General features: G+C 33.8%; 2 protein-coding genes and 1 pseudogene across 5 annotated transcripts; 2 read left to right on the forward strand and 1 right to left on the reverse strand.

The window, feature by feature from the left end:
- The first annotated feature begins 1,619 nt into the window (after positions 1-1,619).
- LOC115979940 (E3 ubiquitin-protein ligase hel2-like) lies at positions 1,620-8,588 on the forward strand. 3 transcript variants are annotated; one of them, XM_031102058.1, is made up of 9 exons: positions 1,620-1,723; positions 1,827-1,856; positions 4,678-4,858; positions 5,193-5,495; positions 5,901-6,109; positions 6,204-6,252; positions 6,343-6,432; positions 6,552-6,614; positions 6,789-8,588. In XM_031102058.1, exons 3-9 carry the CDS (start codon positions 4,691-4,693, stop codon positions 8,385-8,387), a joined length of 2,481 nt encoding a protein of 826 aa, XP_030957918.1. In that variant the 5' UTR covers positions 1,620-1,723; positions 1,827-1,856; positions 4,678-4,690; the 3' UTR covers positions 8,388-8,588. The 3 variants fall into 3 exon arrangements, with proteins under 3 accessions (XP_030957918.1, XP_030957919.1, XP_030957920.1); XM_031102059.1 differs by having other exon boundaries at positions 4,682-4,858; XM_031102060.1 differs by lacking the exons at positions 1,620-1,723; positions 1,827-1,856 and adding an exon at positions 4,959-5,008 and having other exon boundaries at positions 4,824-4,858.
- Positions 8,589-17,840: 9,252 nt separating this feature from the next.
- Positions 17,841-20,691, forward strand: LOC115980034 (S-adenosylmethionine synthase 1). Its single transcript, XM_031102229.1, has 2 exons — positions 17,841-17,947; positions 19,182-20,691. Exon 2 carries the CDS (start codon positions 19,192-19,194, stop codon positions 20,371-20,373), a length of 1,182 nt encoding a protein of 393 aa, XP_030958089.1. The 5' UTR covers positions 17,841-17,947; positions 19,182-19,191; the 3' UTR covers positions 20,374-20,691.
- A 1,210-nt stretch (positions 20,692-21,901) lies between these two features.
- On the reverse strand, positions 21,902-26,330 carry LOC115980282 (annotated as a pseudogene). The gene is made up of 2 exons (XR_004089342.1): positions 25,844-26,330; positions 21,902-22,830 (listed from the first exon to the last, which is right to left on the reverse strand). The product of XR_004089342.1 is annotated as a UDP-glycosyltransferase 87A1-like (transcript).
- Between the last annotated feature and the right edge of the window lie 1,031 nt (positions 26,331-27,361).

Genomic DNA, 27,361 nt, shown 5'->3' on the forward strand with positions numbered 1-27,361 from the left:
CTACCTGAAACACATGTCGGTCACCGACGAAGATCTGAAACATCTCACTGAGTATTTCCCTTCCTTCAAAGAACTCGTCCTTGTTTGTTACGATGGCTTTGGTACACATGGCCTCGCCGTAATAACCAAGAAGTGCAAGTACTAGTATAGTACTTGTCCTTGTTTGTTGTGGATCTTCGTTGCGTTGGATGGGAGTGAGTGAGTTTTGGGAGAGAATGAGTTTTGATCTATGTGGAGTTCTTTTATTACCTTTTTTGTGTTAGAGTAATGGAAATTGGAGAGGTGGGTTACGGTTGGGTAACGGTGAGAATCACAGGTGGGCAAAATGTCAAAATTTAAACCTCGGGTGGGCACATAGAATTAGAGGCAAACCACAGGTTAGTAAAGTGTAATTATCCCTTAAAAATATTATGATTCCTCTTTCTCTCCACTAGAGGTGTCAACGGATTGGGTTTAGTTGGATTCTTCATCAACGGATTGGATTGTTAACTGGCAAAGCGTGGGAATTTTGGTGGTTGGATAAGTCAAAAACTTCAATCTTCTCATCAATGGTGGCATCATGGTGGCAATCTTGAGATCTTTGTTGAATTTGGCAAACTTTGAATGCCAAAGAGCAATATAGAGCAAAGAATGGTGGAGGCATTGTAAGGGTTCAAAACTGTTCAAATGGGTTGGTCAAACTCAAATTTTATTGCTTATACACACATTTTTATGAAAAAAAAATTATTACATATTGAATTTAGGGTCTTATTAGTTTTGAATGGATCTAGTCACACAACTTGGTCTACAACTTATTGAAGTTATAAGTTATGAGTGATGGAAATAAAAATGACGTCAATAGTATATTTGTGTAAAAGTAATTGTGCACCACTCGTAACTTTCCATAAGAAAAAATTGTGAAATTAATTGTGTGTACAAAAGTTAATTATTTTTTATGATACATATTCTCATATTTTATTGCTTATACATAATAATTTTCTTATATTTCATAATTTCATATCCACATCAATATGCATTTCTAAAGCACAAATCCGTCCATTAATTTATATCATTATAAAAACAGAGTTTAAGCAAAAAAATTACCCTATCTAACTTTGATATATTTTAAATTCAACCATTTATTTTATTTATTATTTTTAGTTGTTTAACTTAAATATGCTCTCAATTTAATCATTCCATCTAGATTCATTCAATCTCATCATTGGTTTGAGTATTTTCAATTTTCAAAATAATGTCATTTTAGTGAAGTTAACTACATGGATTAAACAAAAGGATTATATTAGAAAGGAGTTGAAATTACTTATCACAAAAAAGAAAAAAAAAAAAAAGAGCGGAAATTAAAGAATTTTGTTTTATTAGATAATATAATTTTCAATTTAACAACAAATTTTTTTTCATAATTCTCTCTCTAAAAAAAAAAAAAAAAGTCATTGACACTAAAAATTGCAATCCAAAACGATTCTCTTAAAATTAAAAATATTTCGATCCAAAAAAAAAAAAAAAAGCATAGGAAAATCTAAAGAGTTTTCCAATTTCTCAAAGTAAGAAACGACGTCACTTTGTCACTTTCCCTTTGACAAAGATAAGTTCACAGTGACTGTGTCTGTGACAGTCCCCGTCATCAAATTGGTTTCTTTCGGTTTCAGGGGAAAAACACAAAGCAAACTGAAAAACAGGCCCCGAGAAACACACTGCCCGGAGACAAAATTCTCCCCTTTTTTTTGTTAGTCAGAACCAAAAAACCATTTTTCTCAGTAAAAGATTTGATTTGCATTTCATTCACTATTGTATTTCTCTCAAACGAAGCCCTCTTCTCTCTCTTGTAGATCTGTTCTTACTAATCAAAAGTCCCTCAGGTTCTCTCTAAGACTCTATCTCTGTCTATAGATATGTGTGTGTGTGTGCGTGTGTGTGTGTGTATGTGAAATGAAATTTTTGATCTTTTTGGGTTTTTTTTGTGTATATGTGTATGAAAGAATTTCTGGGTTATGGTTGTTGTGGCACTGTTTATTCAATTTAGTTGGGTAAAAGGAGTGGTGGGTTGGTTAATTGTTGTGGGTTTTGCATGAAATGTATGAAGGGTTTAGTTTGCTTTTTGTTTGACTTTATTTGCATTTGTGAGTAGTTGATGTAAAATCTTGGCAAATAGAGCATGGGAAAGTGCGTGTGATATTGCATTTAGGAGTGAAAACAGTGGCAATGAGTTTGCTGTGGATGAAATTAGAGAAGTTGTGATGCAAAGACTTGAACTTTGGAGCTATATGAGGATTAGCAAAAGTGGGTTGATGAAGTTTATGCATTTTGTGGCTATTTGTGCTAAGTAGTAATAGGTGTTTGTTACTTATCATAAAAAAAAAAAAGTAATAGGTGTTTGTTTTCTATGATGCTTAGTCATGCAAACAGAGTTACTGGATCGCTAATTTTAATGGGTTTTTCTTGAAATGGTGAAATTGGTTGGTTTAGCATTTTGCTTAGTTAAATGCATGTGCATTTGTATGCTTGTATGTTAAACTACATTATCCCCTTATACCCTATAATAACGCAAAATATCAAGATGATTGGAGATTAATAACTACCACATCTGAAAAATGTTTAAAATTCAATTTTTTCACATTATTAGAAGTACTAAAATAGGACGTGTCAATTAAGGGAGTAATAGAGTGTATGACTTTAGCTAGGGTAGAATGGAGGAAAAGAATACATATGATCGACCCTAACTAATCTATCAAGGATCCATAGCTAACCCTAGAATTTTGAAACTAAGGATTTGTTTGTTGTTGTTCTTGTAAATATAGCATGTGAGTCTATAGATCAAAAAGTAAAACAACATCCGATTGATATGAAAATTAGTGTGCATGTGACGAAGGACATAAGCTTGATTGGGCTTTGATACCAATTTTGAGGTAGGATCTTTAAGGGGTTTGCACTAAATTAAATCTGTTGATGAGATCTTGAAGGGTTCTTGAATAAGAATTGATGTTTAAGGGTTTAGGTAAAGAAAATAATGAATCTTGAATGTGTTGATGCTGTTAGGTGTCAAAACAGGGAATAGAACAAGAAATAATATAGATAAAAGTAAAACACTAGGCAATCATACATAGGTTTTCCTAAGCAATCACACTTAGAAGAAGACAATCACACCCTCAAAGCTTAAATAAGCTTCTGGAATATTAATAATTTCCATCTTACTGTCAATTTTATTGACGACAATAGCCTTTTATATAGGCTATTGTTAAACCCTTTCCTAGAAGGACAAGTACTCTAAATAACCTGTTCCTAGAAAGACTTATTAACATGTAAACCAAATAGGAAAAGGACTTAGAATGTAAAGTAAGACTTATGGGCCTCTATAACGAGAAGGTATTTGGTATGGAATGATACCATGTTAGCAGTATCAAAATCCAATAAATGTGAGACATCAGCAAAAAATAACTAACCCACTAACTATTGAAAGAGATATGTTAGTAGATAGTTATTTTTGTACACGTCTCTTGTTTATTAGATTTTGATACGGTTGACGTGGTATTATTTGATACAAAATACTTTTTCCTCTAGAACAGCCCATTCCAGAGAATCTGACAATTTCGAAATTGCCCATATTCTAGTAAAACTATTAAGACCGAACCAAAAACTTTATAACCTAACCAAAAAAAAAAAACTTAATAACAAGACTCGATAATAACTAAAGTAACCAATGATAAGTGTCAAGAAAGTCCCACATCAAAACTAGACCACAAATCTTGAATCTTTTGGTATTTAATCTTGTTTTTCCTTGAACTCTTTCTTGTCCACATCAATGTGTTAAGAACATAGAGAACATGTAATACAACTATGGGATTTTCAAAATATTACTTCAATAAAAAGTTTTTAGATGGTGTAAAAGTAAGGAAGAATTATGCTAGGTGTAAAGTGATTTGACCCGATCTATGTACATATATGCTCATGCATGCAGAAGCTCATGTACAGATCCAGTCAAGAAGCACATTTTTTGGATGTTCATTATTCAATGTATGTTGTTTTTGTGGGTTAATATGCTTTGTTGCTATAATAGGTTTGAAAGGTCATACATAGTTATTGGGCTGATTTTGGTGTTTAATGCAGAGCTCCCTGCAAGGAGTAATTGGTTTTTGAGGTCTAATTTGCATTATCAAGGTTCTTGGTGTTGATTGTGATAATTAACGTGTATTGATATCGCAGATGCAGAGTGGTGTAAAATTCACTGTTATTAGTTATTAAATTCCTTATGGTCTGAGATCTATGAGATTATTGTATTTACTCGTGATGGGAGCTTATGAGTTTTGAAGTTTTAAGTCTTCTTTTTCTTTAGTCATTTCACTGATTGAAATAAATCTTCAAGGAGCCATGTATTCACTGGTCTTTGATAGGTAAACTTTTGTTCATTATTAGTTCTCAGTAATAAGAATATAATTCACATGAGTATATGATGGAGTGGCCAGACTACAAATGAAGGCCCATCATAAACAACTTTTAATCTGTAACCTTATTGGCATTAGCCTTGGTCATGATCTGAACATGAATGAGTCCTTAGTGGGAACTATTGCAAATTAAGGGAAAAAAGCATATTGTATATCTATTTGGTTACTTGGTTATGGTCAGAATGTAAATGGGTGATCAGAGCATAAAATCACTTTTCTCGTATCATTTTTTTCCATTTAGGAAGAGATATACCATGGATGATAGCTGCGTTGTCTGTGCTGAGACACTTTTGTGGGTTGCATATGGATCATGTGGCCATCGGGAGGTCTGCTCCACCTGTGTCATTCGTCTCCGTTTCATCTGTGATGATCGTCGTTGCTGCCTTTGCAAGTCTGAATCAAATATCATCTTTGTCACTAAGGTTAGCATTTTTCAGTAAGTTCTTTAACTTACATACATGATTGCTGTGCTTGGTTTTGGGAGAATTGGCAACTCTGATGAATTAGAAAGTTTTCTTCCAGACTTATATGTTTCATCCTTGTTGGATCCAACCGAGATCTGTTGTTATATGGTAACTTCTCCACAATTAATTCCGTTCGTCTATCTTCTGCTTGCAGACACTGCTAAGAAAGAGAAAAAGACCAATTTTCACACTTCACTGAGTTGTAGCTGCAATTTTTGATGAGTTATTACATGATTTATTTTTTATATACTTATTGGTTGTAATGTTTGTTCATTACTTCCCTTTTTTCCAGGCTTTAGGAGATTATACAAGGATGATTAATGACTTTTCAGTTTTTCCAGCTGATCCAATAGAGGGTCAAGTTGGACAATATTGGTATCATGAAGGAACACAAGCATATTTTGATGATATGGATCACTACAAGATGATAAAGGCCATGTGCAGACTATCATGCATTGTTTGTGATAAGAAAAATGAACAAAGGAATGAAGGGTCAAAGAGGAGAGCAGGGTTCAAGAACATTGAGCAGCTGAGAGGCCATTTGTTCCACCAACATAGGCTGTTCATGTGCAGTCTATGTTTGGAAGGTAGGAAGGTGAGATATGTTTGCATGAAATAAACATTGACGAATTATTATTATTATTTGTCAAACATGACATGGTAATATATTGAGTTGCATATAAAGTATTTACAATGTGGCTTCTGGATTTGGTTTTATCTTTTTCTCTTTTAGTTGAATACTCACCATATAACTGGTTTGTGAAAGGACACAAGGGGGTTGCTTGTAGAATTCCACATCTTAAATTTTTATGCAGATTTTTGAGTTCTAACCTTAGCACCCTCTTCTCTTTCCATCTTTTGGGTTTTGGTACCTTATAAATTTTCTGTAGAAAATTATTGTTACTATCTTGCTGAAATTCTTCTCTTTTTTTAGAAGCATGAACGTTGTACCTTACCTTGCACTACAATGTTACTGACTTCACTTTGAATTGTGTACCAGATATTTATCAGTGAGCAAAAGTTATATGAAAAGTCACAATTAAATCAGCATATAAAGACGGGTGATTCGGAGGTTGATGGCACTGAAAGTGAAAGAGGTGGATTTATGGGACATCCTTTCTGTGAATTTTGCCAAAATCCATTCTATGGAGATAATGAGCTGTACTTGCACATGTCCACTGAACATTATACTTGCCATATATGCCAAAGGTAAATGATGCTTTTGTTTATGAGAAGGTTGTAACTTCCTTGAAGTTTAAGCAAACATACAGACCATGGATCCAATTTACCTTGTTCATTGCAGGTGCCATCCAGGACAATATGAGTACTACAAGGATTATGATGACTTGGAGGCCAGTTGTTTTCTGTGTTCTTTCATGTATGCATTTCAGTGAATAGTCATATTTGAAATTTATGTTTACATCAAGAGTATAATCTTGCAGATCCATTTTCGTCAAGACCATCATATATGTGAGAATGAGGCCTGCATTGCTAAAAAATTTGTTGTTTTCACAAACGAATCTGAACTCAAGGTGACATCTTTGTCGGCCTAAATATGCTCTACATTTTCTTTTTGTTTTGAGTATGTTTCCGCTTGTTATTTTTTTTTTTTTGTAGATTCTATTGTCTCACTTAAATCCAATATATATAGAGGCATAATGCCATGGAGCATGGAGGGCACATGTCTCGCTGCAAGAGGAATGCCGCTCTTCAGGTTTGTATGCATTTTTTAAATTCCTTTTGTAGTCTTGTCTGTTATCTTTCCACCGTCTGCTGCAATCTTGACAATTTGTAGACCTGTTTGGAGTAAAAATGTTTCCACTGTCTGTTGTTAATCCTTCTTCTCTTGGGCATATGGGTGTCTCTACTGTTTCTTATTTATGTCCAGATACGAACAAGCTTCCAGTACCGGCGAAATGAGCAAGATCGTCAAGGTAGAGGATGTGTCTCTCATTCGGATTTGTCAGACAATCGACTTTCTTTGGCCATTCAAGCTAGTCTTGAGACAGCCAATACAGAACATCATCATCATGCTTCATCAAGTGCCCAAGCAGTTTCCAATCACCAAGCAAGGGATACTGCATCAATCACAAATGCATTTGAATCATTAGCTACCACAGAATCTGAGACACCTTCAAGACAAAGCCGTGCTTCAGCACAAAACACACTGGAAGAATCATCCTTTCCTCCACTACCTGTGGCTTCAAGGAGAAGTCGACAGAAATTTAGAAATCATTCAGAATGGAACACTATGGCTGCTTGCCTTCGTCGCCGGAACAATGGAACTGTAACTGTTCTTCATTCTTCTCAAGCTTGGCCAGCAGCAAGTCATTTAACCAGCTCATCAACCAGTAGCTCATTATCTAATCTTCCTAGTTCTTCCCAGAGGAAGCCTGTGAAGGTTAATGAGTCTTCATCATCTAGTTATACAAGCCCTGCTCAGTCTAGACTAGCCACAGCTCATCTAGTTGCATCGTCTAATTTTTCTGTTTTGCCAAGGATTTCAGGTAGCACCAATCAGGTTGGCCACTCTGTTTCGAATACAAACCTTGTAGATAGACGGTCTTTTGATACTTCTCTCTCTAGTTTTCCTCCGGTTTCTTCCTCTCAAACTAATAAGGCACCCTCAAGTAGCCACCCACTGCCAAAGGTGGAAGATGTTCAAAATGCTAACAAGAATCTGGTGGAGAAAATTCGTGCTGCTTTAGAATTTGATGAGAACAAATTTGCTGCATTCAGAGAAATATCTACAGAGTATCGCCAGGGCGTAATTGATGCAGGGGAATATCTTGCCTATGTTTTTCAGTTTGGTCTGTCACATCTTGTTCTTGAGCTAGCTAGACTCTGTCCTGATCCTCGGAAGCAAAAAGAGCTTGTTGAGACTTACAATTTTAACATGACTGTTGGTTCATCTGAAAACATTTCAAGTAGCGATGGTGGTCGGTCCAAAAACAAAAAAAGTTCCAAGAAAGGTAAGGAGAAGTGTGAAGCAAATGGGTTCCATAATTCAAAGGATGCTTTGGCAGATAGTATCATCAGCAGTGTGAAGAGTTTCCAATCAAATTATAAGCCTTCTGAAGATGAGGTGGAGGTCTTATCAAAAGATGGGTATCGGTCTACCAAAGGCAAATTAAAAGCTTCTGTGGATGATGAACTGTCCAACTTAATTTCTACCCATCACTCAAGAATGGAGCCAAAATCTGAAAATGGATCTCATTTAGCGGGTGGTGGATCAGCAAAAAATGTGGAGACTGGGGGAGTAGGAAATAAGCCAAAGAAAAAAATTTCTAAGTTCCTTAGAAACCGTCTAGGTAATGATGCCACAGAACTTTTAGATCTTGGTGATTCTGATCCTGGTCCTGGTCAGACTGAAGAAAAATCAGATGGAGGTAAGGAGCCGCCTGGAGGGTGGCCAGTTCGTGGAGTTTGGCAAAATGGTGGAGGGCGGAGACTTGTGTCAATTACCCAGAGAGACCCCAGAAAGTGATGAATTTTCTGTTTAATCCAAATGGAGAAGTACTAGTTTTTAAGTATAGGATAGCTGGCACCTTAGACACAAGAATGCTACCATTTTTATTTTTATTTTTAAATATCATTTGTCCTTGTGTTTCCAACTTGGTCTGTATATTTTGTGCAGCACTGGCTGGATTTTTCTATTTGTTAATGGACTTTTGAGGTCAGATTAGAAGAGGGAAATTGCCTTGAACAAGGGGATGTCCCTTTGGTGCAGTTTTTTGTTGAAAGCTTATTTGCTGAAAGTTGGTTGAAAGTATAATTTTACCTAGAGAAGGTGATTCTTTAAAATCTGTACATAAGCTAAAAAGCTAAAAGAAGTTCGCCAACTTGAACGTGACTTGGGTCTTTTTTGTTACGGCATACATAATACATTGTTGATTAGAGGTTAATCTCCTCAGAACTTGAGGCTTGTGTTTTTTATTCTGGTTTTGTTTCATAAAAAAAGTTGCCCTTTAAATTTCAGCACGTATCTGTATAGCTGCTTGTGATAGATGAAAATGTCATGGTTGTTCTTAAGCTGGGAATATATGGAACTAAAAAGACCTCTATATTTTCCTCAAATCACCTTTCTTGTAGCCATTGTGCCAAGAAAGTCAATGGTTATGATTACCTTATCAGTGTTGATCATTTTATCATCAGTAACCAGAGGTAATAGGCTTTTCTGACTTCAACTAATTAGCATGCTTTAATCGCATGGAGTGGTTGATTTGAAAACCATTTAGCAAATGAAGATCTTCATTTTTAATTCATTCTGCCCCCAAGAAAATAATACACGTATTCAGATACAGAATATGAAACTAGTCAGCCAAAAAGAGCGATGATTTTGATGATAGTGCTAGAAAATCTTAAAGGAGGTGAAAACTGTGTCAGCTAAGACTACTGATGTGTAAGTATATGTTGATCTCGCAAGTGTAATGAATGCCAAACTGAATGAGATAACATGAACCTTTTAGTAAATAACAGTAAATTGATTGGTAGGACAGCATAGTTAATAAATAACTTTTAGTACTTTAGTAAATTGCAATAGAAATTTTTGGCACTCCACTGCTGAAATTGAGTTGGGCAAAAGAACATTACCAATGTGGATGATGAGTTCAGCCACTTGAAGATTGGAAAGCTCTTTTTTGATACAAAGAAGATTGGAAAGCTAGGTGTCATCTTTATGCATTTATATATATAATTTTATTCAAATATACAAACCAATATGTAAGGCATGCAACACGATCCAAAGCTTGCATGAATTGGAATTTTTTGTATGTCGATGTCACCCTGCTTTATCTAGTTTGGTCTTTATAGAGAGAAGCAAATGGACTAAAAAGAGTGTTTTAATAAGTAAAAGTGGATAGAGACACTGCATGCTTGTATAATCAAATACAATTAATTACACACGCTAATTAGCATCATTATTACATCATGCTTAAAGCTGCTTCAACTAGAAAACAAGCCATTCTCATTTCTTAATCAGAATTATTAGACCAACCAACCTACCAACTATATGGTATCTTCTTCTTCGTCTTATTATTATTATTGGGTAGATTAAAGGGGTTAGGTGACACAATTTTCATCATGTGTTGACAAAGTGGATTCCAACACCTCATGAACATTTAGATTGCCCTTGATCTTATAAATAATTAAGATCTATATATATATATATATATATATATATATATTCTATAGAGAGATGGGTTCAAGTTACACCTGGTGTAACTTTATAAGAGTTACACCTTTTTTAGACCATTGATTTATATTAGATCTAAGAGTGAAAAAAAAAAGTCATGATCATGTCATTATTGTTTCCTAGAAATTAGTAACTAAGTCATTAATTTTTTTATTATTAAAAATAGAAAAATAAAAAACAGCATTAACTCTCTGCTCTCCATCATCATCTTCAACTTCTCTCCCTCTCTCACATGGTCTTGTGTTCTATCTTCTATGTACTTTCACCCTCAACAATGGAAATTAAGGACGAGTTCAAGAAACAAGTGAAATTTTTATTATTATTTTATGTCTGGGAGTGTTCGATTTCTTCGTTCATTTGCTACCACCTGTGAAATTGTTCTTTCATGGGGCCATGCTTTTCGTGTTGCACCTCCAGTGACAAAGTGTTTGATTGCTTCGTTCATTTATTTATTATATTATTTCCATTCTTTCCTATATTACTATATAATTGTAGCTTGTATCTGAAATTTGTGAAGTCCCTTAATTTGTTCGTGGCTAGACCTTTTTTTTTTTTTGACTGAAAGAGGTAGATGGCTAGATTTAGTTATGAGACAACTGAAAGCATAATCAAAAGGGAGTTTGAGTCTTATGGTCCAATCAAGCGGGTAGGTATTTTAAGCATTCCCTGCGGGGGTTTGGTAAGAGGTTCAGTTCTGCGGTAGCTTTTTCCTTTCTGTTTATCTTATTAAAATTAGAAATAAGTTCTTAAAGGTTGCATATATTCTCTAGCTTTATGGTTGACATAGTGATTTATTTTCACCCTTAGATTTCTTTTTGCCAGAATTTCTTTGTCATTCCAATGACTGAAGTGAAAAACACCAAAACATATTGTGCAAACTTCAAATACTGCCTCAACGGTTAAAAAATAGAACACAAGACCATGTGAGAGAGGGAGAGAAGATGAAGATGATGATGATGATGAAGAGCAAAGAGTTAATGCTGTTTTTTTATTTTTCTATTTTTAATAAGAAGAATTAATGACTTAGTTACTAATTTCTAGGGAACAATAAATACATGACTATGAGTGCTTTTTTCACCCTTAGATCTAATACAAATCAATGGTCCAAAAAAGGTGTAACTCTTATGAAGTTACACCAGGTGTAACTTGAACCTATCTCTTATTATTATTATTATTATTTTGGAGAAGAATACCATAGTAAGAATCTAATTATTGAGTTTCGATGCTTGTAAATATTGGTCTCATTCTATGGAAACTGTCTTATTTTAGTTTTCTTTTTTTAAAAGGTAAGGGAGTATTGGGTCCTTCGATAAGGAGATGTCTACTATGAAAGGTGTTAATCTCACATGAGGCTCTTTGCCTAGAATAGAGAAAAAAAAAGGGTTAGAATGACAATAATTCTCTTCCTAGATATCTTATTTGTAGATGCATTGTCCTTCCATTACATTCAGAGAAGAAAAAGGGTTAGCAAAGTTCGTTTATCAATTATTACGAAATTATTATGATATAAGTGCTTGTGGACAATTGGACATAACTTTGGTCGTAATTTGTTGAAACAGTTGAATATGAGTAATGGACAATCATCACACAAAATTTCCTCCAATTAGTTTTAATACATAACACGAAGTGATGTTTAAAAAATCAAATGGTTTTAAAGGATAAATTACACAAAATTATAAATGACATGTGTCTCATATTTAGCTAAAATTTTGAGGGAACTAGAAGGCTTTACGAATTTTTAAAATAAGAAATGGAAATAAACAAAATATACAATTATACTATTATATGTTACTTTTTTTTTTTTTTTTTTAAAGATATGATAGAATTTTAACGGTCTACTTCATAATGATTATTCTTTATTTTTAGACCAAAACATTAAGTTTTTTGTGTAGACAAAATTTAAAGTCTAAATTTTTTATATGAGGACGAGAATTTATTGCTTGTACTACTCACAAGTCACCACTTATATTTTGTTTGGTTGTTCTCAAAATGGGAATAGAGTTGGTTGTTGAAGTTAATGTCATTCAATAGATAAGTGTTTCTCTTACTTTGGAAAGGAATTTTTACAAGGGAATGAATAGAATATTCTTTAAAAATCTCTTTCAATCCATTCCTTTCATTCCCTAGTTCTAATCTTCTACTTTCAGTAGTTGGTTTTTTTTTTTTCTTTTGTTTTTGTTTTCTTTTTTTGGCTGAATCAGCAATTTATGTTCTTTTTTTGAGGCATTGATGTTTCAGCTTCCAACACCAACATGGAGCATAGAATTATGTTAGGGACACAACTTTTGGCATAATTTTGTATAACAATTCGTCACATGACGAGTTGTGATTGGTAAGAGTGTGTCTCCACATAACCCACTGACATACTCTTATCAATTACAACTCGTTATGTGACAAATTGTGAAGAAAAATTGTGCCAAAAATTGTGTTTCTAGCATAATTACGGGACATGCCATCATTTTGTGGAAGAAGTGGAAAGTTGGTGAAAATTCCAAAAAAAAGAGAGTCCCACTAGTTATTTTTATGAAGTAATATATATATATATATATAGATCTGTGCCACTAATTAAATTCTAAAATGAGAATGGTGACCAACTCATCATCATCAAGATCCTCCAATAACAGAGGCAAAGTCTCTCTCTTTGTTCCCCTCTCCATATTTACCTACTTCTGTCCACTTACTTCTGGCCCCTCTCAGTAGTCACCAACAATTCACCAACTACGATAGACTGCCACGTGTCTGTATCCAACATCTTTGGAGAACCTCCCCCATTAAAGAATGGAGCTAAATAGCTAATATAACTCATAAGCTCATTGGAGTCTCGCTCTTTGGTTTCAGCTCAAAAGTGAGGCTGTAATACTACAATCTGCAATATTCCCAAATCAGCAATGTTAACTAGGACAAATCTCTTCACAACTTGTTTTAAGTTTGTAAGTTATAATTGGTATAAAATTAGTTTTACATACAATTACTATTAACATTATATTTATTATATATTAATTATAACATGATTCATTAACGATTGTAAAAAAAAAATCATTTAGTTTAGAGTAAAATAGTACTTTAGTTCCTAAACTTTACCAAAAAGTTTGTTTTCACTCTTAAATTTTTAAAATTTTGTTTTTCATCCTTAAATTATTTAAAAGTTTATTTTTTGTCACTAAATTATTGAAAATGATTTACTTTCTATCCTTAAATTTTACCAAAAGTTTGTTTTTTACTCTTTTGTCTCTAAATTATTGAAAAATAGTTTTTTTTTTTCATCCATATTTTTATCTTTGAACTATTATTTTTTTATATATAAATTTTAAGGATGAAAATAGAAATTATTAAAATTTAAGGATGAAAAAAAAAACCTTTTAATAAAATTTAGAAACCAAAATAATATTTTACACTTGAAATTATTAGACCTTTTCTTCACTAAATGTTAGAAGAAATCAAAAGGGATTGCTATTTTTGGTTTAATGATATGGGCCAAAAAGTTTTACAGCTAGCTCATGACAAGGGAAAGCTGATGGTTGGCCATGCTGCATACACAAACATGTGGGGGGCATCCCTTCTTGTCTAGCCTAGCCATGCTTGCATATATTACTTGTCTAACATGGCATAACTCTCTCTTTCACTAAGGATTAGTTTTGGATGAGCTTATTTGCTTTAGCTTATATATATAGTTTTTAGCTTTTATTTTTTGGTATTATTTATGGATCCCATTGTATTTTTTGGTACTATCTCATTGTACTATTTAGCTAATTTTTAATTTTTAACATTTTTTTTTTTTTACACTTTCATTAAAAAATTTTCAATTTCAGCAAAATAAGCTGTTCCTAAACAGAACCTAAGTACATAGACATGTGAGCAATAAATGTCAAAGAAACATTCATCACTTCTAAGGACTGTTGGTACGTAGGATCCAAACATGATATCTGTACAATACAAAACCTAATATGCAAGGTTTTGTATTTTTTTTTACCTTTCTTGCTTCTAGGAGGGTGTGTATGTGTTTTCCCAGCTTTCAAACATGGGATTTCATGCTCCTATGTTTTTTAGTTTATGTCAATCAGCTTTACCAAAAAACTCAACCATGAAAATAGACTGTAGAAATCTATGATGTGAGGTGGAAAAGAAAAGAGAGAGAGAAAAAAAAAAACATGGAAGTTTATGTGGTGCGGCCTTGTGGCCTATATTTATGGGACAAGAGCCCAAATAGCTATAGTTTCTCATACAGTTTTCATGATAGTATACATTATAAATAAATTCATATTTATAATAGAAATTATACATATTATTCAACGATAATTTCTTTAGCTATCGATCCTTTGATTTGTTAACCAATCCCATGATTTTCTTTGGCAATCAATGTCTTGATTTTTTCTTCACTTTCATGAAAAGTAAATTATACTTTCCAACACAGACAAAAAATTAAGATGGGAAAATGTACATTATTTTATGAAGTGTTTAATTTCTAACAAAACTTTAGTAACGTTTTAATGATTCTTTCTCTCCCATTAGAAAAGAATGTAGGTTGAAGTCGTGTGTTTGAAATCCATTAAGAGCTGTGTATAATCAATAATAAATAGGGAGTTTTATCTAGGGAGGTAAATTAATGAATCAAGCTGTTCACAAAACAACTTTTTCTTGGCTCAATATAAAGCTTATTCATGCTTGTTTATTTATAAAAAAAAAAAAAGTCAATTTGGAGCTGTTGTTTTAAGCTTCTTTACTAAATGAGCTGAGCCTAAGCCAAAATATATATATATATATATATATATATATAAACTTGTAAATAATAGGGTTCGATAAAAAACAAGCCAAGTCTATGCTCATTGATAAGTTTGGTAATAAGCTTGACATAGACTTGAAGAATAAACTCGTAACTTATTTAGTCTTTAATTAAATAGGAGTTTATACCACTAGTCCAAACCAAATGGACTGAATAATATGCTTCATATGAATTTATTAGTGTAGTTTGAACTTAATATTGAACCCGAGCTCAACTTGATTAATAACTCAAGTCAAACCAAGCGGAGTTTAAGTTTAAATTTAAATTTAAGAAGAATTTATTAAAAAAAAAAAAAAAGAGGAACTATAAAGAAGTAGGACTGCTTGCCTCGACCCTGATAATAGACTCAAAACAGGGAGGACAACAACCTATATCAAAAGAACCAAATATATTACGTGACCATTTGGCCAGAGTATGGGCTGCACCACTAGAAATCCTAGAAACCCATTTTACAGAAACTTCTATGAATTGGGAGAGTAGAAGAGGCATTTTAGAGAAGGTATTGTGAATTCTCTATAGGATTTCGAGCTTTATCTTTGAAAGAGTCTCAACAACAACTTTAGAGTCGCTCTTATTAAAAATGAAATCAAAGACCGAGTTTTTGGACTTGAGAAGAAATTTATAGAGTTAATTATAAGTTATGAAACTTGAGGGACCAAAATAACAGCCCAATAAAACTTAAAAGGATTAAAATGTATTTTAGTCAGGAAAAAAATAAAATAAAAGTCAATTGAGCCAAGCCCCTTATCTAAGCTAAGCCATGAAAATGAAGCTAAGAATTACATCAAGGTGGGTGAACTCCACAAAAAAAACCAACCGGCTCAGAAGGTGACCCACCAAACCGCGAAGACAAATTAAGAAATGGCAAAAATTAGGTACAGTGTCTTGTGTGCTATTCTTTAAGTTTATTTCTTAAAATTCAATTATATGCCTAGTTAATTAAAAAATAAATTTCATTCCCATAAGAAAAAATCTTCATATCAGAATCTTAAAAAATAAGCCTAAAGAACAACATTTAAAATACTGTATCTAAGGCATACTTATTAAGAAAAAACCTATTTCTATCGGTGGCTCTGTCGCTCTCTCCCACCGACTCCAACCAATCCACACCACCGATTCAACCCCATCCAACGGCCCATATCTGACTCCATATATACACGTTTTCAAATCTGGACCCCAACACCGAAAAGCTAGTTAGACAGAGTAGTGTTATGATGGGAACTTTCTCATTTTGCTTCCCATGAGCTCTCCAACAATTTGGGGGTCATCATCAACATTCTCATTTTGCTTCCCATGAACATTCTTATTTATGTAATTTCAACAAAATATATTTATTCAGCCTTTTTTGTTCTTCCTGTTTATTACATATGGTGTAACATGTATATATTATTAGAAAGTAAAATGCTCCAAGTACAAGTCATATTATTTAACCCAAAAATCAAGTTTACATATGTTGGTCAAAAAGTTAAGTTTTGGTAAAACTATAAGAGTAAGCAAATCGCACACTTTTTTGTTTATGGGATGGCAAGTCTTGGGTGAGCTTTATTTATTTATTTTTTTAATTTGGCTTATTAATAAGGTACTTTTTAATTTTTTTTTTCTAGATGCATCTAAATATTTATTTAGAATTTTTTTTTTAAAGGTTAAAGAAAATAGGCTAATCCAAACATAAAAAAAGTTATAATAAAACGTTTTTTTATTTTTATTTTTATTTTTTATTTTATAGAAAATCATTTCCTTTAGACTTCTTTTGAGATACAAGAAAGATAATAAAAGAAGTGACTCACTATTTTATCTCTTATCATATAGTTTTCCTTATATTATTTATCAAGATAATTTTTTTTTTTTTGGTACAAACTTTTCTTACCAACATAATTTGGGGAAAAAAAAAATTGTAGATTAAAGTTTACTTTACACCCTCTAAATTTTAGGTTGCTTCGAAATAAATTATTAGATTTTTTAAATTTTGTAATTTGTACAGTTGATTATTATAACATTGTCAGTACACTCATTCCATTATGCATCATTGCATTTGTTGTTAATCCTATTAGAAAAGACTTTTTTTTATACCATTTTTCTTTAGAATATTGTCATTTTTTAGTGGATTAGCATTTACCGAACGTTGACAAAAGAAACATTTTGATATTCTTGTAATACTTTTTATTTTTATTTTTTATAAAATAGAAATTCTACTCTAACCTAATTTAAGTGTGCATGTGTGTGAAAACTCCTTCTAGGAGACTTAAACCCCGATCATTGCCCCCGCACCCCACAAACACTTATTATTACTTTTTTTTTTTTTTTTTTTTTTTAAGATAGAAATTTTATTCTATCCTAATTTAAGTGTACATGTGTGTAAAAACTCTTTTTAGGAGACTTGAACCCTGACCATTGCCTCCCACAATCCACAAATACTTATTATTGTAAAGTGACCATTGCACTAAAAATGTACAGTGGTTATTCTTGTAATACTTAAAAGTGTTGAAACAATCCAAAATATAAAAAGGGAATAAATACTGGTATACTAGCCTAATTTGTAACATTATCCATTGATGTGATTTGTTTCCAAAAAAAAAAAAAAACCTTTGATGTTATTAGGACAAATGTTTTTTTTTTTTAATAGAGTTTTGACTTATGATTTCTGTTTTTTATGATTGTGCTCTTTATTATCATAATAAGACACAATAAATTTTTGTGTAAGCGACGATTGAACTTTAAATATTTTATTCAACTATTAAAGATTTTATCAATTAAACTAATTAAAATCACGTTACAAGTAAAAATTTGATGCAAAAGAAAAAGAGCTTTTTCTTTTTTGATGGAAAAGAAAAAGAGCTCATGGAACTTACAAAAGTGCCTATGCCATAGTAGCATTTGCCACCTAAAAAAATATAAAATCAAGACCGTCCATTCTATTTTATTTTTTGATAATCCCGTATATTATATCCAAAGCGGTTATTTTCGGTCACATAGAAAAATCCTTACTATCAGCCTATAAATACAGACCCGAGTCTCAGTGTAAGAGGCACACAAGAGTCCTTTTAGACACGGGGACACGGTTGGACACTCAAAGGTCAGGTTTTGCCTTTACCACACATCTGGGTTTAGCCCAAGTGTTTGTGTTTGCTAATTTCCCTTTTTAGTGCTTTGGTTTTTCTTGTTAGTGTAAGTTTTAAGTTGGAGGGATTTGTTTTGTTACTTGTTGTATGATTTGGGTTGCTGGCAAGTTCTGTTTTTGTCTCTGTTTTTTTGTTGGATTCTGGGTAATAATGCTTGATATGTGTTTACTTGCTGGGATTTATGTTAGTAAAATCTTTGTTATGGAGTGGTTGCGAATGTTGCAGAACTCTTTGGAGCAGTGTAATATGTCTTTACTTATAGTTTGCGTAGAAATGATGCAGATTTCTTCATTGGGCTCAAAATTAGAGAAACTTGTGCTTTTGTTTGTGCTCTTATTTTTGTTCTTAGGTATTACCAAAAAAAAAAAAATTTGAGGCTTTTGAGTTTTGATACCTTATTTTGTTCTATGGAAATTTTAAAGAAAAAAAAAAGTGTGATTCTTTTACAGTTGAAGTTGTTTGCAACAATTTCTTGGGTTCAAAGTGACATTACTTTCATGGGTTTTCCTTGTTCTGTACTCAGCTTTAGCATATAGATTTGTTCTTACTATCTCACATGGAAGATTCTGTTTAACTCTTTGGGATTTGCTTGATTTGAAAGTATGGATATATAGTGTCTGGCTGGAACAACTTATCTAGTTTTTTGCCCAAAGTGTGCTAAAGTATACTTATACCTTAGAACAAGTGAGAAAAAGTGAAAAAAAATAAAAAGAGGTTTCAAAAAGATGTATATAAAAGATAAAAGTTGAAGTTGATGCCAAACAGACTCATAGTCTTTATGCTTTCTAGATTTGTGTCAAGAGTGGCTTTTCTCAATCTCTGAATTGCAGGATCATATTCTTCTTCTGGTAGACTTTCATTTTAATGTAATTATTAGAGAATATTACTTGATACTTGTCTTGTTGGTGCTTCTTTACTTTTACACCATAATTGGTGTGTAGTGGAAGCTTGTTTGATGCTATTTTCTTTACTATTATTTGCCTTTAGAATATTTGCTTTTGGGAATTCGTTTAAGCACTGATCTCAGATGCTTTTTTCTTGCTCTGTCTTATGAATTGAGCGAGCATTTCAGTTGTAGGTATTTTTAGTAATAGATTGACCCTTACTTCTGTATTATATACCAATTTTCTGCTTGGCTTCTGCTCATCCCTATGCTGACATATCTGTGTGTTACATTGTCCTTTGCAGCTTCGGAATAATGGATACCTTCCTATTTACCTCCGAGTCTGTGAATGAGGGTCACCCAGATAAGCTTTGTGATCAGATTTCTGATGCAGTGCTTGATGCCTGCCTTGAACAAGACCCTGAGAGCAAGGTTGCCTGTGAGACATGCACCAAGACCAACATGGTTATGGTTTTTGGTGAGATTACCACCAAAGCCAATGTAAACTATGAGAAGATTGTACGCGACACATGCCGTACGATTGGATTTGTTTCTGATGATGTGGGACTTGATGCTGACAACTGCAAGGTTCTAGTTAACATTGAGCAACAAAGCCCTGATATTGCACAGGGTGTCCATGGCCATCTGACTAAGAGGCCTGAGGAAATTGGTGCCGGTGACCAGGGTCACATGTTTGGCTATGCTACAGATGAGACCCCTGAGTTTATGCCTCTGAGCCATGTTTTGGCTACCAAGCTTGGTGCACGCCTTACTGATGTTCGTAAAAATGGGACCTGCCCCTGGTTGAGACCTGATGGTAAAACTCAAGTCACCGTGGAATACTACAATGACAATGGTGCTATGGTTCCAGTACGAGTACACACTGTCCTTATTTCCACACAGCACGATGAAACTGTTACTAATGATGAGATTGCTGCTGATCTTAAAGAGCATGTTATCAAGCCTGTCATCCCTGAGAAGTACCTTGATGAGAAGACAATCTTCCATCTGAACCCATCAGGGCGCTTTGTCATTGGTGGACCTCATGGTGATGCAGGTCTCACTGGCCGCAAAATCATCATTGATACTTATGGTGGATGGGGAGCCCATGGTGGTGGTGCCTTCTCTGGAAAGGACCCTACCAAGGTTGACAGGAGTGGAGCATATGTTGTTAGGCAGGCTGCAAAGAGCATTGTTGCCAATGGGCTTGCTCGGAGGTGCATTGTGCAAGTCTCATATGCCATTGGTGTTCCTGAGCCATTATCTGTATTTGTTGACACTTACGGCACTGGGAAGATTCCAGACAAGGAGATTCTCAAGATTGTTAAGGAGAGCTTTGATTTCAGGCCTGGAATGATTGCCATTAACCTAGATCTTAAGAGAGGTGGAAATGGCAGGTTCTTGAAGACAGCCGCTTATGGCCACTTTGGAAGAGATGACGCTGATTTCACATGGGAGGTAGTGAAGCCCCTCAAGTGGGAAAAGCCCCAAGAGTGAAGATAGTGCCAGTTGTTTGCAAATGATCAATATGATTGGTCTTTGCAACTGCTCTCCGATCTAAGGGTGCCTATTATTTGCTTGCCATTGTGTTTCTTTTTCTTTTCATTTGTTTACCCTTTCTGTAATGTTCTTCACTTCTTCTTATATGCCTTTGGCCATGTGAAAGAATATATATGAACTTGAGTCATAGCTGATGAAAACTTGTAGATGTTGCTGCCTCCATTTGGATGGAGTTTACTAGATTACAACATGGAAGAAAGGATCAGCTGCAGAGCAGCCTCAATTGATTCATGCAATCATGAATTCGTTTGTTGACATCGACATTCTGATTATTGATCCACTCTTAAGCGTGAAATTGAGAACAATAATGTGTCCAAAAACGTTAGGAAGTGGAGAATGGGACTCAGCACAGGCCCTTTGGAAACTTGGGCCACAAGGTTCTCCCACTTCAAGCATTAATGGGTGATATTGAAATTATAGTTAAATCCTCGAAGGGTTTTAAATATGTTTATTCTCATTTTGGCTTTCTCAATGGTTTTTGATTCACTCAAACCAAGGCTTAAAATAAACATTTCAAGTCATTTTAGTGATACCGGCTTAAGTCGGTAGACTTTGAATTTGAAAATTTAGGCCGTAGGGCTCATTGTCATTGCAAAGTCAGGTTTTCTCCCAATGCTTTTAAAACCTACCATGTTCTATCTTATAATATTGAGTCATTAATCTACCGGTTTGTATTTCTTCTTTTGTCCCAAGTCCTAACCAATGCCTTTGGTTTGAAACACTGCAAGACCGTTCATGTAGCCTGTCATCTATTTTCAAGAAGAAAGAAGAGATGACATGTCCTTCAGTTTTAAAAGGCTGAGATGTAAACGACACCCAGCGTTCTCTTATTTCGAAAACTACTTGCAGTTTAATCTAAATGTCAAAACGGTTTTATTTAGCAGTTCCCCTCGAATCTAATCCAACCCATTTGGAACGCCTCTTTGGTTGAATACATAATTTTCACTTCCTAATTGAACTGCCATGAGCCATCCCCATTTGGGACCAAGTGACCAACAACATCAATGATTCGCCACTACAAATCAACATAATGTTGCTGACTATTGCTTGCTATTGTCGGCAACCACTTGTCTTGAGATTCATCAAAATATACAAGCTTAAAATTACTATTTAAAAAAAAAAAAAAAAAAACTCTAATTATTGTTACACACGTTTACACACTTCAGCTAAAATCACATTTTCAAAACACGAATTTTCAGCTGTGTTTTGTATACACAGTATGTAACTATCACTACTGTTACAAAGATATTGATGATTCCATTAATCATCATAAGCAACTTAAGGTCATAATTACATTGAATTGGCTAGATCAACCACTTGCAACAAATTTATTGACACATTAACTTAATTGAGATAATAGTATTATACATTTACTACTAATTCCATGATTATGTTCAGCAAGCCACACATATTCTCTTCTTTGAAAAAAAAAAGAAAAAGAAAAAGAAAAAAAAACCCACATAAATCTCATATAATAACCAAACTTCTTAATGGTTCAAATTGCCTTCTAAAAAGTCACTAACAAATGCATCCAAGTGAGAATCAAATGATCCACCTTTAGCAGTCGCTTGATCATACATATTTTTAAGTTCTCTTGCTCTTTTCCTAGTTTCTTTTCCCTCACAGCTTTCAAGATCCATAAGCCTTTGTATGTGTTGTAATATATCCTCTGTTGCCACCAAAATTTCACTTCCTATCTCTGCTCTCTTAACCCTCTACCCAATCTTCCAATCTTCCTCAATTTTCCTACTGTTAGGAACTTGGTCCAAAAATAAGGGGAAAGCAAGCATAGGAATGCCTGCATAAATATAGTTTCTTGGACTGAATTCCATCCAGAATGGGACCAAAATCCACCTACAGAAGGATGGCACAACACTCTTAGTTGGTCACACCAAGGCACTACCAACCCTTTATCACCACCACAAGTTTCTTTCAGCCTAGAAGCTTCCCCTCGCGCCACCCACAAGAACCGAACACCACTACTACAAAGCGCGACTGTGAATTCATCCATTTGAGTGCTTGAAAGCTCAAAAAAACTTCCAAATGAAACATACAAGACAGAGCCTGCAGGCTGAGAGTCCAACCATTTTAGATAATCAATAGTTGATGTAGTTGTAAAGGAACTATGTTGATCAAGTTTTGGTTCCAAGTAACGGTTGGTAGGACCAATAGGGTACACAGGGAAAGGGAATGTTGCTTTCAAAGAGTCAAAGGCTTGAGCTTCAAGCTCATAGAAGGAATTGACAAGAACATATTGTGCTTTGGACACAATTGAAAAGCAATTCAAGATTTGTTCCATTCCCTTTGGGTTGTTTTCATGAAATACGATTTGTAAGTCATCTAAATCAGTTGAAGAAATCCCGGGTATGTTTTCCACATGATTGTCTTCGTCATCTATCACACCAAAGAAGGAAAAAATAATATCTTATGAAACCGACTAATATGCACTAATTGCAAATCAATCTTCTGCACTTGAAATAGGTGGGCTTAGTTGAAAAACAAAGTGAATAGTTAGACAGGAATACAATCCTCTCCGCTTAAAATGAACATATTTCATGGTTTGGATTAAATATTATAAATTTAAAAGTTTATCAATTGCTTTACCATTTAAAATTCTGATGCGGCAAATATATGGTTTGATCTAAGAAATAAAATGTACAGTGAAATGGATTCTCTCTTGTGATTTGAAACTAACATGCAAACCGATTAAATTTAATTTCTATGAGGTGTCCAACTAGTAAACATATACATATATTAAAATTATAGCAAGGAAGTGGAGATTTTTCAAGTAATACCAGGGACATGAATAAAAATCTTTTGTCCCATATTGAATAGTCCATTTTATATATGCTCTACTAATTATAATTTGTCACATGTTTATAATAATAATAATAATATTAATATTAATAATCAAAGTTTAAAATGAAAAAAAAAAAATGGACATATAGTAGAGTACAAAGTGGAACATAAGAATAAGGGTAAAACATATGATTTTATACCTAAGGACATCATTTTTCTAAAATGTTGACATGACTTATTGTGACTAGAGTGACATTACTCTTATCTAAGTCCATCATTGACACTACTTTTATTATGTTATATACCAATTATCATCAAAGCTGACCCAATAGAATTTGACGCCTAAAGCAATGATTTTAAGTGAATTCCTATCTATATTTAGATATAAATTAAATAACATCTATTTAAATTTATATATCATAATTTTTTAATGTGAAAATTACTCTTCTTGATTTTAAAATATTTAAGGTTGAATTTAATCAACCATCTTGTTGGCTTTATTCCGTGTAAAATTTGCTTGTATTTCAGCATTTAGTATTCTGTATTTAGGTGGGTTTGTTGTAAGAGTAGTGAGTGCGATAGAGTGTAGAATGCTCAAGAGTGTGCAAGAAAACAGAGACTCGCAACTTGATCTCGCGGGTGACTCGCGGCTGCAAGCCGCCAGATGCAGCACACGTGCCAAGCATGCCAGAAGGTGAACAGTCATGCCAGCTGGAGCATTACAGGATAAAACAGGACAACTGGCCATACGGTTATCTCGCGACTGGATCTCGCGGCTCAGTCAAGTAGCGAGGCCAAGCCGTGAGCCACCCCTGTTTTGAAAAACCTGATGTTTCACATTCTCCTCTCACTACAGTATAAATACCCCTTATACCCACAAATAAAAGAGTACTTCTAGAGAGAATTTTGAGAGAGAAACCCTAGAATAAAACAAGATTGATTCACCTACAATCTGTACATTAGAGTCTTTTCAAATTCCTCAACTCTCTTCCTCTCCATTGTCAAACCCTTGAGAGGCATTTTACCAAAACCTTGTTCTCACCATATTCATTACTGTGAGAGGGATGTTTGGTGTTCTGGGAAGTAGTTAGGAAAGAACCAGTTTACATTGGTTGATGTTATGGTCAAGTAGCGAAATCCAGGAAGCTAGAAAAGAAAAAGGTTCGGCGCAACCTCGTTGGAGCAAGAAGCTTGGAGGGCTTAGGTGCACTGGGTAGATTAGGCTTGAAGGGTCTATTGCTGTCCATGTATCCCAACTACATTTTCTAGTGGATTGTTTACCGCTTGGAGGGCGGCGGAGAGGTTTTACGCCGAGGGTTTCGGTTTCCTCTTCGATAACACATCGCGTGTTGTTTTTGTGTTTGCATCTTCCTTCCCTTTTATCTTTGCATTTTATTATCTGCTGTGAGTTGTGATTTTAATTTAGCTTAGATAGATTTCCAATTCTATATTATAGCTTTTGTTCATTTTCCGCACACTAGTTGTTTGACATAAAGCTTGAATTGGTTAATTTGTAATTTGGGGATCTAAACGTTCAAGGGTGTTTTTACACTATTTGAACTTTCAAAATACAAAATTATTAATTAAATTTTTGTATCTCTCTTTTAATTTGATAACAACTACTACACTCTTCTTACTTTTTGGCATAAAAATCATTGATCATCTTTATGGTCAATAATAATTTGTCATACTTTACTTACAATAGTTTTTTTAATAAAATAGTTTAGGTTTTTAATTGGATTGACTTTTTATTGATTCAATATTTGGGGTCTTTATATATATATATATATATATATATATATATATATTCGTTAGTTAATTAGGAAATGAGAAATTTGAACATTTGAACATCTTCGATAGAAACAACCTCATAAAAACAATTATTACACTACTCCAATTAGGTTTTTTTTTTTTTTTTGTTAATTTTTAATTTATTTTAATAATGGTACCTATCACAACAAACTATGTCAACAGCTATGAAAAAAGAATTACAAAAATATTGTGTCCCAAGGAGTATATCATGTCACCTTGTGTTTGAAGGATTATCATTTTTAGAGAAAGTTTACGGGTCCAACTTTTTTTCTTTTGAAAACTTAATAGCTGCAACAAGAGAAAGTCATTAGAATCATGAAAGTTTCTGTTGAAAATATCAAATTGTGCTAAACCCAATGGAGCCATAAAACTCTTGATTAGGACACAATTTTTGTTCCACAATTTTTAGTGCAACCATAATATATGCTGACTGTGAGTGAAAGACAAAAAATGGTAGGTGTAGGGTGCGTTTGTCTTGCACGTCCGCATCCACGTTTTACGCGTATGGCTTTTTCAGCTTTTTTTTTTTTTTTTTTTTTTTTTACCAGTGCCTATTGCACTGTTCATGAGAAATGAATAGTGCAATCAGGCATGTGAACAGTATTTTCAAGCATGAACAATAATTTTTTATTATTTTTAGTTTTCAGTTTTCAGTAAAATAAACGATATTCAAACGTATACTTAGTGATGAATCTTAAATCACAGTCACATATGTTATTAAATTGTGGCAAAAAATGTGAGAGATGTGATCTGTTATTTTTATTTCCCACTAATGCATTATTACTAAAGGAATTACCTATAAAGTGAAGTGGCAGATGATGATGCTGTGTGAAAACATAATGACGATGAAGCATGGAGAAAAAAAAAAGTCGATATGCTCCAAAGCGAGGCAATTGGAATTTCCTTTCGAATCGCTAAGTCGAGTGGCCACTGCAGCTCAAAGTCGGCTATGATTCTATCCACCAGAGGGTCGAGTCGATCCAGGAGTTCTTCAACGGGAGCTTCCATTTTCGCCTTCACCACTTCGTTGAAGGGTCCAAAGTCACCCATTTTTTCACGCTCGACCACGTTAGGGATGGTAGCGAAGCGAATGGTGTTGTTACTGTTATCATTTGGCTTTAGCCACAGATGCAGCTGAGCCACTCTTCAGAGACAACACTGGTGATGAGAATTCCATGGTCTTGTTTTGAAGATAGTGACTTGCAGACACCCATCATGGCGTTGATGTGGCCTTGGCATGGGAAAGGAATCACTGCCACGTGCCGGACGGTGATTGATTCCATATATATTGTTGGGTGCAAGTTCTTAATTATATGACTAGGAGTAGAATTTAGTTTTTAACTTTTGTAGAGATGTTAATGTTATGCTAGACATGAAGGAAAAACAGAGTATTGCAGCACAAATATTTCATTCTAATTTTCATAGTTCTTTTTCCAGATGTTACATACTTCATTTTATAACTCACATCTTTATATAGATATGTTAGGAGTTTAGGATGAATATAAGCTTCAAGAATACTACAGAAGTTTGCTTCATTTTAAGTTTGCTTCATTTCTCTTTAATTGACACTTGTCCATGAGGTGTCATTTGCATGCTTGTTCAATTCTGCTGCTGCTGGATTCTTTATTTGTTGACATCTAGATTTCAATTGCTTCTTTCTTTGACACTTAGGGAGCCACTTGTTAATTACAAATTACATTTTAACATGTATATATAGTATATAGACACACTTAAACACACAAGGTATAGAGGGTTGACTGAACTGAAACAAAAGAAAGAAGATGAACAGTGCAGTTATATTGATAGGGCTGTATTATCTTTCTAGTTTTGCTTCTCTGCCTCAACATACCAAGCTTTTTATAGGCGATGGACTTCAAACTATTATACAATCTAGCATGTATTAACAGTACACTCATGAATTATTTTATAGATATGCTTAATTTGTAAAATATAAACTATGTTTCTTTAATCCCATTTGTGTCTTCCTTGATACCAGTATTCATGGTTGTCGGTTGTCACCACTTGGATTATATATAATTGAGAAGGAATTTTCAAAGTTATCTTAGGAGACACATATGCAAGGAACAGACAAGAAAAGGTTATTGTTATTAAAAAAAAAAATGGTTATGCTAAGAGTTAAGAAGAATTTAGTAGCTGTAAACTATGTGATGTGCATGAAAGTTTTTTCTTGAAGTTAATATATATATCACACATTATAGTTAAAATTTTTCTTTATTAAAAAGATTAAAAGTAAAATGTAGGTTCCAGTTAACTCTACTAGTAAAACATTTTCTCGACAAATAAGAGAGATAAG

Source organism: Quercus lobata, chromosome 3 (assembly GCF_001633185.2).
Source record: "Quercus lobata isolate SW786 chromosome 3, ValleyOak3.0 Primary Assembly, whole genome shotgun sequence".
Lineage (NCBI taxonomy): Eukaryota > Viridiplantae > Streptophyta > Magnoliopsida > Fagales > Fagaceae > Quercus > Quercus lobata.